General features: G+C 36.5%; 1 protein-coding gene across 1 annotated transcript; it reads left to right on the top strand.

Annotated features, from left to right (window-relative positions):
* Nucleotides 1–1,145: 1,145 nt before the first annotated feature.
* LOC136025803 (nitric oxide synthase 1-like) lies at nucleotides 1,146–1,460 on the top strand. The gene has a single exon (XM_065701794.1). The coding sequence runs from the start codon at nucleotides 1,146–1,148 to the stop codon at nucleotides 1,458–1,460; it is 315 nt and encodes a 104-aa protein (XP_065557866.1).
* The last annotated feature ends 11,444 nt before the right edge of the window (nucleotides 1,461–12,904 follow it).

The following is a 12,904-nucleotide window of genomic DNA, read 5'->3' as shown; positions in this document are numbered from 1 at the left end:
AAATATTCGACAAGAAGTTTTTCCTTTCTTTTATGGTAACAATGGTAGGACGAGGCTTTTTCAAGAATACTGAGTAAGAAAGAGAAGAAGGGGAGAGACTCATTACCTTGAGCAGCAACAGGGTTCCTTCAGGCCACGATAATGGTTTCTGATTCAAACGGTCAAGCATACGATTGAACTTACGATTTATCTCGTTGACGGTTGACACTGGACAAACTTCTTGAGGCTTAAAAATAACGAACTGAGGAAGCTGTCCCTTTTCTTTGGCACAGCGAGCGAACATCTTTGCAATATCCAGCAAGCTGTCCTCGTCCTTTACATGTTTTATTACACGTTCCCCTAAGTCCTTGTTGCGATTGATAATTTCCTTTGCTTCTAAAATCGCTTAACGGCTGAAAAACTCGTGTCCTCGCCTTGTAAAAAAAACATTTGTTTTCACACCAGCTATCATAGATCTTGAGATAAAGTTCAGTACTGCACTTTGCACTAGGTTATCACCCATCACAAACCGGTTTTACATGAAAAAAATTAAATAAAACTTCTCTTGTCGAGAGTCGCATATTCGTCTACAAAAACCAGTAATGAAGGAGCCTAGGAACTAGGGAAGTGTAAGGACCCCTTCAACTATTCCCCGCAATTTAAGGGTAACTTAATTACGGGGTAATTTACAGTGGGTACAATACGTCGCTTGCAGGAAGTTCGTTCCCCTCTTCTGCTTGTACCCAGAACACTTCTTAATGATTTGACAACAAAGATGGTGCTACATGAAATCAAGAAAATAGATGTCATGTATAAAAAAAGATAGAGCTGTTTAAAATGCTCAGAAAGAAAGACCTATCTTAGGAATGGGAGAAGTTATCTCAGATACTAATTAACTAAAAATCTATCTCTAGGGTGAATCAATTAATATGAAGATAACCTCAAAATAATGCAGAAGCTTTATCCCATTAAGGGCAAAGAAGGAAATTCAGCCAAAAAAAACTTTTGATATAACATAGATCGTGCACACGTCGTCTTGTTTCTTTCCATCGCAATATAATAAAAAAACGAATTCCATGAAAACTATTTCAGTTTGGTCTTGAATATTGGCTTAAGCAGACATCTGAATCAGATAAAAAACTATCAGAGTGGAAAAGACATACAAAATGAAACAGCATGCTAATAATGAAGGTATACGGCTTAAAAACTGGTACACTGGCGAAGTCCTCTATGATAAATTGGGTTCAACAAGTAACGTCCAAGCTTTGAATTGCCGTCCAACGATATTTTCTATGCGCCCATTCTATGAGTTCTATGCGTCCATTGAAAAATTTTGGTCTGAAGAGTATCTAAGCCGTTGGAGTGAAATTAAAATGAAGATCGAAGAATCAGATGGTTACACCATGAAAACCAAAGAATTGAAATACGGTGCTATAGTTGCCAGGAGAAAAGATCCACGTTGTTCTGGACTTATCCAGTGAAAAAATACAGGTTTTTGATAGTCGTCATGTTAGTACAACACAGGAAATGTGAGAAGCCATGTGTATCCACCTACAATACAAACCTAATGATGGGATTCGTCGCTCAGCAATTACGGTGTCTCCACCCTGTCAAAAGGAAGGTGTGACTTCTGTGTGTGGAATTCTACTATGATTGGATATGCATGCTATAAACAACCTGATGGCACCCTTCTTGGTATCCATTTGACTTGGAACTGACTAAGGCTGCTCAGAGGCTTGGTTGGACTGGAAACATATCAAACAATTGGTTTGCCCTCCCGGGATTGTCACGCTTAAAATTAGACTGTTGTGGTTTAGAATTCAGTGAAATACCCTTCAGTGGCTCGTACTCGGATTCAGAAATAGGATGACGTGATTTAGGAGAATAACAGGTATTCAATCTCGCACTTGTGAAAGCTGGTATCATGGGCCTGAACACAGAAACAAACGAGAGCAATTGGTGAGACTTGGCCATCAGCGAGCTGGTTGTCACTGTAGCGCATAATTTTCGGGAAGCAAAAATCCCCATAGTTAACCATTAGACAGATTGCGACTTTTATTGAACATTTCAAGAGCGAGCATGACGAAAGAGGTGGATGTCCCACAGATTGGGTTAAATTCTGATTATTGTAATATCAGTGTTTCTATTGATTTTGCAGGAACGTTTGTTGGTGGGAATGTTGCATGTGAGTGGGAAAAATGTTCTTCACCTTGATAGAATTCAAAAAGCTGTTCTATTTTGGAAACAATGGGACCTCCCTTATCCCTTGCCTACCTTCCCAAAGGTTCCTCTCGATAGGAGAGAAAGGTACGCAAATGTTAGCAAATATCAAAGTATTTTTATTCAGTTCAGTAGTGGGAATATAATATACTTTCTTAGTGAAGTTTTTTAACTGAAGGTAATCAGCAAGATTGGTAACAGATTGAGTCAACCCGTCTGTATCATTTACAACTCCAGTTTACCACCAAGAAGTTTTATTCTACTGGATTAAACCCTTGTACGACTATCAGGATCAGCCATAGAAGACATATAATTTTGGGAAACATATCAGAGGAACATTACAAAAGAGAGAAATCGATTACTTGAAGAGGTTTAGGCAAATTGCGAGGATAGCTTTTTTCGCTCAAAGGATGTTTATGAAAGCTTATGCCAACAGAACAAGAGCAATGATTCTCTATGCAAATGAAACTGGCAAATCCCTTAGTTTTGACAAACAATTGGCACATGTATTCTCAAAAGCTTTAAAACCCGAGGTTATGTGTGTAACGAATTGATATCCCCTGGGCATGCGAGAGCTACGGGTGTCCTAATGAGATAAGAAACCGCGGAAAGAGAGTTGTCGAAATGGGCTCTGGAGATCTGGAAAAAAGGCAGATCTTGAAGAGACTTAAACCAGAGCAGATCTGGTTGAGACTAGAACGATGTCAGAGATTGATTTGGAAAGTGGACTATAGTAAAGTGAATAATAAAGTAAGTTTTTTATATCTTGAGTGTTATTGTAGGACTCGTATTGGGTAGGATATTGCAAGGTTTCATTAGCCCCAAAGCGGACCCGTATGCCTCCGATAGTAAAGACCCTTTAGGTCGGGCCGGCCACCAGACTAATACATACTCCGGTAAGATCTAAATATAACTTTATGAACTCTTAAGGTGTTAAAATACAAGCATAACATTTGGTGGCGCGTCCGTCTTTGGGGAGAGTGAATATCTTGCAATTGGTATTTTTTTTGTTGCTAGTGTTCAAATTGAGTATGACAGGCTTTGCTACTTTTGCCGAGTTTTGGTGTCGCGGTTATCATGCCATCCCTAGTATAATCATTATGCCATCCTTAATATAATTAAAAAAAAACTTTTACCGGTAATAATAGTCACCAAATTAAAATTAGCCTCAGGAACATTTTGAAAATTTAAAAACTAATTTTGAGTCAATATAAAAATGGCTGTTGCAACCCCTTTATCTTTATCTGAAATTTTAAAAACCGCTGAACAGGTTCCTATTTTTGACGGATCTTCAGATGTTATTTTGTTTTTGGAAGGAATTGCTACGTTGGGAAAATGGGATGAAAGAATAAACGATAGGGCTCTGTTTAAAATTACTTTCATGAGAACATTGGGCGCACCGTCAAGCGTTTAAAGTTCAATAGAACCTACAACATTGGTAATGGTTTGTAAATTACTAAAACAAAAATTCGGTCATAATAGTAGTCAGTCAAAATTGATTCATCAGGATCTTAATTTGTGTAAAGGAGAGGATCCATACCCTTTCATTGAAGCAGTTAAGTAAAAGGTGCTTCAATTTCTATCGTTGTCAAAGGTACCAGCTTCAACTGACGCCAGAGGTTCCATTATCTATGACAGTTTACTGAAAAATACGCTTTTGAGTAGTTTATCATCCGATTTGGGTATGAAAGTTATGTCGAGAATGCCAAAATCAGCTATTGAAATCGAACTATTTTAGTAAATGAATTCACAATCATCATGAGTATGGTAGGCTCAGGTTGCAAAAGCTAAATGTAACGGAAAACCCTCAGGCTACAGAAGTTCAGACGCAGGTTCCTTCGGGTGATGAATCACGAAATAACAGGACTAACTGCAGGTAGTAGTTAGGATTTTCATATTAATAATCATATTAATATGATTATATGATTCATATTAATTTCATATCAATAATTTGGATTTTAATACGGAGTTATAGAAAAGTTAGACGCATTAACGGAAATGTCTCCAAATCGCAAGATTCGAGTCTAACCACAGAGGAAAGGCGAGCGGTTAGAGAATATTGTTCTTACGTAGGAGTATTAGACAGGAATCTGATAAAAACAGCAAATAGTATGTTAAATGAAAGCTCCACATTTTTCTTTTGTTTTCTTTTCAAGAAAATTAATTAGTAGAATTTAATCTAAACAGTGAGAAAGTAGTGATAGAAATGATTCTTAAAAGGAATTTAAGCTTAATTACAGCGTTTCAGATAGTGCATGCACTAAATGAAGTCAAGCTAGGTCTAGGACATATAATTGTCCCATATGAAGGACTTCTGGAAGTCACTTCTTCAACTTGGACCATAGCAGGAGAATTTTCGTTCGATTTCTTCAAAGAAAATTCGGTTACAACCAGGAAGTATATAGGCCATCTCCAGAGATATGAAGCTGAACGTTGGCAAAAAAAAAACAAATTTTGTAATTCGTTATGACTATAAAAATCAAGAAATACTTTCGCTAGCTGATAAATCAGAAACTGAAGTTAAAAGTCTTATGACGTTGCTTTCCAGTAAGAATAGAAATCGCCGAGGTTTAGTTGATCTTAAAGGTGACCTATTATAATTTCTGTTTGGTACTGCTTCTGAGAGGGATGTTGCTCGCATATCCAAAGCTTTGGATCAGTTATAATTGGCCGGTAAAAAAAACCAGTTATCTCTGGTATGGGAACAGGTCACTTTTTCGAAACAACTCTTTCTTGAATATCAGTATCAAAATGAGCTAATGAATAATCTAACAAAAAAACTCGCATTAGTACGTCAAGAATGGAGTATTATGAAAAATAAACAAGATCATATTCTGGATCATTTACATATAATAGAATTAGAGGTAGCATACCTTAAATTAAGACAGGCTTTACTCGAAGCCAGACAAAAAGTACATTCTCTAGAAATTGATTTAAACACTCTTTCCAGTAGTAGAATACCTTTGAATCTGATAAACCCTATTACTTTATCCAAAAGTCTAGAAAAATATTTAAAAGTCTACAACCACAATTCCGATTACTAACAAAGAATTTTCAACAAGTTTGGCCTTATTATCATTCTTTAGCAACTACATCGACAATTTTAACTGATTCTGGGTTAAGAATTTTCATTAATATAACTTTGATTTCGATTAACGGACAGTACGAGCTATATTGCATTTTACCCTTTCCTACTTTGCATAATGAATTGCTCCAGAACATTATAACTATTCACCTCTCTCGACTCTATATTGCTATTAAGAAAGATGAACGAACAAACTCTTTGAAATTAGAAGAATTCGATCTGCAACATTGTGCCATCTTTGAAAATAGAATCTGTACTATTTTTAAGCCGATTCTGAAAAAATAATTCATGACTCTTGCAATTTTGCTATTTTCCATGGATGCCAAAATTTTATTCAATCCAACTGCAAAGTAACTTTTTCTAAACCGCCAACTAAATCCATTCCTATTTTGAAACAAGTAAAAGGAAATCATTGGGCATATACAGCAAAAGGTACTGAAATTTCTATGTGTTGTGAACAGAAAATTTAAATAAAATAACGCTTGTAAATTCAGGTATCTTTGAGGTACCAATTGGCTGTACCGTCTTTAGTGAAACTTTTACCATTCCGGCATACTTTAAGAACTTTTCTAAAATCAAAATTGAAAACCAGAACTTTTCCATGAATATTGAAGTCAGTGCCCTATATTTCCCTGCAATAAAATAATTTGAACCTAATTTAGTTGCAAAGAAACTAAATAACAAGGCTAATAGGGTGAAGGATCTTGAAATTTCATTACAAAAATTGGAACGCTCCTTAAAACGAAATGAACCTATCATTAAAGAATCTTATCAAGCTTGTAACTATCGACTTCATTATGTCAAAGAATCAACGATATGAGTACGCTATGACAGCCTCATTACCCGCCAGCATTAGTATTTCTATATTGATAGTTTTCCTCTATCACTATATTTTCCAAAGATCTCGGGAAAGTTCATTCACTGTTAAGTATGAAAATCCTGCTCAGAAAGAACATCCTCTTATTAGTTTACCGATGATTGATCAGAACGAATTTGATTTATCACTACCTCTTCCAATGCCTCCCCCACTTCCGCCATGTCAACCTGACTACTTCTCTTTTTACAGGAAGATATAAGTGTTGTACAGTAATAAGCTTTTGACTAATTTATAGATGGTTTTACTGTGTAAGGGCTCAGGGTTCTGATGAGGACTATTATTTTATCTCATTTTGTGTATTAACTGAAATTTATCAACCATAATCGCCTTTTAATAATCCCTATTTAGAATTGTCTTGTGAATAATGATAGAAGTTGAAAAGTTTTAGATGATTTTCAAGTTGAAATCTTGAAATAAAAACAAAGAATAATATTTGCTATAAGTAGATTTACTGCTGAACTGGAAATTCAAAGATAAATATCTGAAGTTGATTAGTTTAAATGATTTTGAATTTAATATCTGATTTTCTTGCAATTTTATTGTTTTTTGTTTAGAAAGCTGTAAATAAGCTTAAATATGATTTGAATTCGCCAATAAGTTCCAATTGCTCTTACAAATTATTTTACAAGTTCTGACCATACTTATACCCCGAGTCTGGAACGGTTGCTACTTGTCGCTGTCAATGGTAATGGTTCAGATCGAGACATTTACTCTCATATGGGACACCACCTGATTACTCCGCAATTACCCCTTGGCATTCGTTAGGTCCAATTTTTGCTCCAACAGTAGTCACTCTAAACATAGTTACTCCAAACATAGTAGTCACTCTACTATGTCGAGTGACATAATTATGACGTTGGTATCCCGATCCATTTACGACGACGTCAATTAATGATTTTACAATGAACAATGTGAATGTCCGTCAAGCCCCATACCAATAATGACTTTTGAGGGTAAATGTGCTAAGCCTTTGAATGTTTGGATCTACATACTAGGATAACAACAGACGAAGTCATGAACACTTAAATCTTAATTGTGTCTGAATCTATAACCAAACCAAAATGTGAAAGCCAAAAAAGTAACAAAGAAAAAATAATAATGATGAATTAAAAAAAAAATTGCTTTGCTTTTGTTCAATTGCCAAATTCCAAATCAATATCCGATAAAACCGTCAACAGATTTTTTCATGAAATTCTATTTTTTAATATTAACAGTTCTCTGTGTAGAATCCTGACGCTCGATTTCCGAGGTTTTGAAAAAGGGACACTAGCTCTCAAGAAAAGAAATTTAAAGACAAATTTTAGTTAGAAGGAAGGGAAAGTGGCACAACAGACTTCCGCTTTATCGCATTTAAACCATCATTTAGAATTAAATGCAGTAAATTTTGAAAACAGGATCAAGGAGGGACACTAATGCAATAATATTGAAAGCAGACACAAGATATTTTCTCATATTTTGGCAAAGAAAAAAAAGAGGGAAGTTGGAACAATTATTCGAAATTTTTAGCTAACAATTAAAAATATAGAAAAAAGAAGATATTGGTCACGTCGACGTCCCCCTCCTCTTTTTTTGTAAATTCCTTGAACATGGCTACGAGACAATCTATTCTTAATTGCGAAGCCAATCTATTCTTAATTGCAGATCAGTTTCTTGCCATAGCAATTTTCATCCTGCTCGTTTGTTAATTTGTCGTTAATAAATTTCTATAACCAAAGAAACTAATAACCTACAACTTGTCATTTAAAATAGATTAAAGAACTTAATTCACGACCAGACAATAACCCCCTATCCAGTAAATAAGGTGAAATTGCGGTTTTGAAATCAAAATTAGACAGAACTATAAATAGTGATCTGATTAATACAAATTATTTACGAATTATTAATTTTACACGTCAAATTTTTTTCAAATTTAAAAAATCATGGCAAAAGCTTGAGATCGAAATCTGCCCATATTTTTATGAGTTCTGTCGATATCTCCACCACTTTTGATTCTGCTGTGCATTCTAAGCTTTTCCTAGTTCGGTATTCATTCAGTTCAATTCACATTGAACTTTCAGATGGGAGTTCATCGTCACCTGTACGCCTTCTACAATTTGTAAGGTAGGGTTCCGTCCTGATTCCCCTGCTTTGTAATGCACAGATTCACACTATTATAAAGAAAATAACTGGAGGCTTTCTATTCGATTTTTTTACCTGAACCTTATATGTGCAGTTGCTTTACCGATTATATATGATGTTTCCCCAATGTGGAATTGGCTGTCTAATAAAGAAAAACTTAAGATTAGATATGTTTTCTTCTAATAATTGAAGTTTCTTCTCTGGCTCCCTCTTTATACCAAGATTACATACATGGAGAAAGAGTATGACTTATGCAATATTTTAACTCAGCTACCCAAGGTTGAATATCATGGTCAATTAAAAGTTCTAAGCAGTTTTCCTGAATAAATATGTAGATATTTGATCTACTCTGCGGATTTCTAAATGTTTCATTTTTGTGTTTTATATGTACATTAATTTAAGGTTTTTAATAGTTTATTTTTATTTCTTTGTTTATTCACTCCACCCATTCTTATGTAGTTATACAGTGAGCTATAAATAAAATTCAGTCATTCATTCAAAATTTCTTTTGGAAAATATTATTGCTTGTTATGGTCTGCTTGAAGCTGTTTTAAGCGTTCATGGTTTAAATTTTGGTAATATAGAGATAAGGAAGATGTTTTCCGAAAAAATTGTAAGAAAAACCTATATTAAATTTTTTTTTTAAATTACTCATTGGTTCACCATCCAGATCTGATTATTTCCAAATGAAACATGTCAAAATTGCCCAGGAAAACCATCCTATGCAGAAAGATTTATTTGGACTACTGGACTCTATACATCCCGATGGTTCTTTAGATGAAGTTAAAATGATAGAAACGATTTCGGAAGTACCGGAAGAGGATCTCGCTTCAAGATTTTACGTCTCGGACTGGTGTGTAAAGACTGAAAGTTGCAATATAAATTACGATCATCTTAAACCTGGGGATTTGCTGGAATTCGAAAAAGAAAACCGAAACTATCCCTTCAATCACTGGGCTGTTTATATTGGTCCAGTGAGAGGCCTTGTTGCCAATGTTGGCGATCCAGCAAATTTCAACCAGGTGGTCGTACACATGCACGGAAAGGATGATCCTGAACGGTCATGAACATTTTGGTTCAATCAGCCTGGATACCCTGTTTCGTTTGGCTTTCTGGCCGAGGAAATAGAAGTAAGCGTTAAATGGAGAATTAACAATGAAGTAGCAGACGGCTTTGTTGCACCCCCTAGAGTAGCTGTGCTCTTTTTGACCATTCTACCTTCATTTGGGATTTATCTGTTTTCAGAATTGCCATGTCCTTAAAGCCAATTGCGAGTATTTCGCTAAATTTTGCTTTTATTTGGGGAAAAAGGAAAGTCGGCAGACAGAACCTGGCAAACTGCATATGACATTGCTGAAAAGTACCAGGAATAATATTCGGAAGTGGAAGAAGTAGAACAGCCTCTGTAGTGCCTTATTATGACTCTTTACCTGTGTTGTACCTTTACTGAATAGCTTTATAACTGAGAAAACTGCCAAAAAAAAAATAATAATAATAATTCCGGGGAGTAGCTGAGGGGGTCCTTACACTTCCATTGTTCCTAGGTTCCTTCACTACTGGTTTTGATTGACGAATGTGCAAGGAAAATGGACTTCTATCTTGAACCTTCGGAATGTTTAGTTTTTCCCCCGTTCTGAACTTTCTTCAGTACAACTTGGAAAGAGAAGTAGATGTAGTTATTTTGAAATCAGCTGTTGACTTTTTTGAGCTGGCTGATATTACAAAGGGGAAGAAGCTGCTTTGGGAAAAGCTGTCGATTACGGATGCTTGTCCCAAACGCACGGGACCACATGCTCTAATGAATCACCTGAAGGACATGCTTGAACAGTTTCAAAAAATGAAAACTGAGCCTTTTCCTATCATTCCTGTTTCTGTGATACGTTCCCCCACAGAGGCTCCGTGTTTTCCTGCAGTAGCCTATTCTAGGCTCTCGGCAAAAATTAATACTCTTCATCAGACCCTGCTGCAAATTAAAGATAAGTTGACTGCTTATGATCTCCACTTCCCAGGATTACCAGGGGACGGTGATGCTTCCATTCCAGTTGTAACGAATCAAGCAACAATCGTTATCACGAAGACACCGCGTCATCTTGACAATCCATCAAAACAAAAAGCTGTGATTGATAAAACTGCCGGACATGAATGTGTTGAGAATATTCGTACCTCTGGAGACAGAATACTCGTGAATATTGACAGCGTTGCGGCAAGCGGCTTTTGTGATTCAGCCCGATCAGTCTTGCGTGGATCGGATGTGAAGTTTCTGGAAAGGAAGTTCTACGGAATCGCAAAAGGGATTGGCGTCTCGTTTGATTTATCTTTATTCAAGAACTGTTCTGCAGTTGCTGAAGCCACCCGGAGTGGAAATTCCCGGTGTGTCAAGATTGCCTTTAGTGATCAAGGTCTCTTATTTCGGCTCTTAGATTGGGGTTGAAAATTGAATATGAACTGATCCGTGTCTATGAATTTAAAAAAATCCCGAGACGCTGTAACAAATGCCAGTCTCCTGAAAATCTAATTGCTAATTGTCCTAGTACCTGCTATAAATGTGCTATATGCTCTGGTCCTCATGAATATTGCAGACATCCCATATACAGATCCGATAAAATGCGCAAATTGCGGTGATGATCATGTTGCATTTAGTTTTCGCTGTCCTCGTCTCCAGGCTCTTGTTAAGACCGTTACAGGGCGCCTTCATAAATGAACTATCGCAAAATTTCGATGTGCTCGTTTAACATTAACGGGACTAAAGACAATGTGCCAAGTCTGGAGGAAAAGTTAAGCCGTTTTAATGTCCTTCTCCTAAAAGAAAACTTTCTTCCTGCCAGCAGCGTGAACTTTTTACGAAGGAATCGTGATCACATTGTGTTTAGTACCAATGCTAGACGGACTTGGGGTAGGCCTTCTGGTGGCCTCACGTGTTATATCAGACGGAATCTTGTAGATTTATCACCGATGTGCTACCACTCATCTGATCATTTTCTAGTTGTAAGACTAATTAATGCTTACCTGCCGCATGATAAAAAGTCGGTACAGTCGTTCTCGAGTTTTGCCAAGTCTTGTGATATGCTACAAGGTCTAATTAGCAAAATTGAATCTCTTGGGTATTCATGGCTTCTTGCCGGTGATCTAAATTGCAACATTCACATATCATCCAGTCGATCTGAGACCCTACTAAATGCTCTACCAGCCACGCATAGGACTATAAATAAAGATTACAGCTTCTCATATATCCATAATAGTGGAGCAGTTTCTCATTTGGACCATTGTGTGTGTTCGCCCCTTCTTCATACCTCTGATGTTCATGTCGATGATGAGAAAAGAGACTATGACCATCTCCCTCTTAATTTAGATCTATCTATTAGCTCTACAATCAGCTTCAGTGCTCCTGCTAAGCCTAAAAAATGGATTTGCAAACGTGATTGGGATAATGCAAATTGATCACTCTATTTTTCGACTCTCGCTATTTTGCTATCCACTATTTTGGTGCCTTACCATCTTCTTGGCGCTGTTTATTTTGTGAGTGATGCTCGTGGTAAGTTAAATTCTTACAACAGAAATATCGTTTCTTCAATTGAACAAGCTGAAGCAATAGCTGTTCCGTTGACTCGCGTGCGACTTAACACCCGTAAGACCTTTTGGAAGTGTGATCCGGAACTTAAGAAAATGAAGAACCAAGCCAAGTTTTGGTTTAAAATGTGAATTGCTTGCGGTAGACGTTCAAGTGGTCAAGTTTTTAGCATCAAGCAGAGAACAAAATCAGTTTATAAGCGTCATCTTCGTGTAGTTCGGTTTTTGGGCGCTAAATTTCCGACAAATGGTAAACAGTGGCAAAATGTTCTGAATGTGCCGAAACTCGAAGAATCTTCTTCTAGTGATATTATTCCAAGATTGTCGTGGATTAAACATTATACGCGCATCTTTTCCGCTATTAATTATGATGTTCATATCCGTTTTACTGCTTTAGTGGCCAAGGTTCTTCCTAATAGTGTGAGCATAAGAAATATTATGCCTGTTGATAAAGCTAATATTGTGAAATCTCTTCGACGGTTAAAGTCAAAGTCTTGTGACTTTGATGGTATTTGGGCCGCTCATCTTGATCCAAGGTCAGCTGAACTCCTGTCGCATCTTCAGTTATTATTTCAGAGGTGCCTTTCAAGGTCTAATGTTCCTGATTCATTTTTATGTGGAAGTGTTACTACTATATTAAAGAAAGGAAAAGATCTAAATTCGTTTAACTCGCACAGGCAAATTACTGTCGCCTGTACTCTAAGTTAATTATTTGAGTATGTTCTACTCCCACATATCGATGAATTTGTTAATTATGAGGCTAACCAGTTCGGCTTCCGGTCAGGTCTGAAATGTCAACATGCTCATCGTGTTTTAGCGCAGCTCATCAAGGAAGCCACTCGGAATAATTATAGTCTTTATTTTTGCACCCTTGATATATAAGAGCATTCGATAGTGTTTGCCATGCTCAGGCTTGGTATGCTCTTAGTTAGCTTGGTGTGAATGCGTCTGTGATTCTGGTTTTGAAGTTTTGGTATTCAAATTCTTATTTAAAATTAAAGTCAGGAAATGGTGATTTTTTCGGACATATACCAGTCTAGTGTCGAGTGAGACAGGGA

The sequence above is a fragment of the Artemia franciscana genome, chromosome 4, assembly GCF_032884065.1.
Source record: "Artemia franciscana chromosome 4, ASM3288406v1, whole genome shotgun sequence".
NCBI lineage: Eukaryota > Metazoa > Arthropoda > Branchiopoda > Anostraca > Artemiidae > Artemia > Artemia franciscana.
The sequence above is the reverse complement of the archived record's forward strand: the minus strand, read 5'-3'. Positions and strand labels throughout refer to the sequence as shown.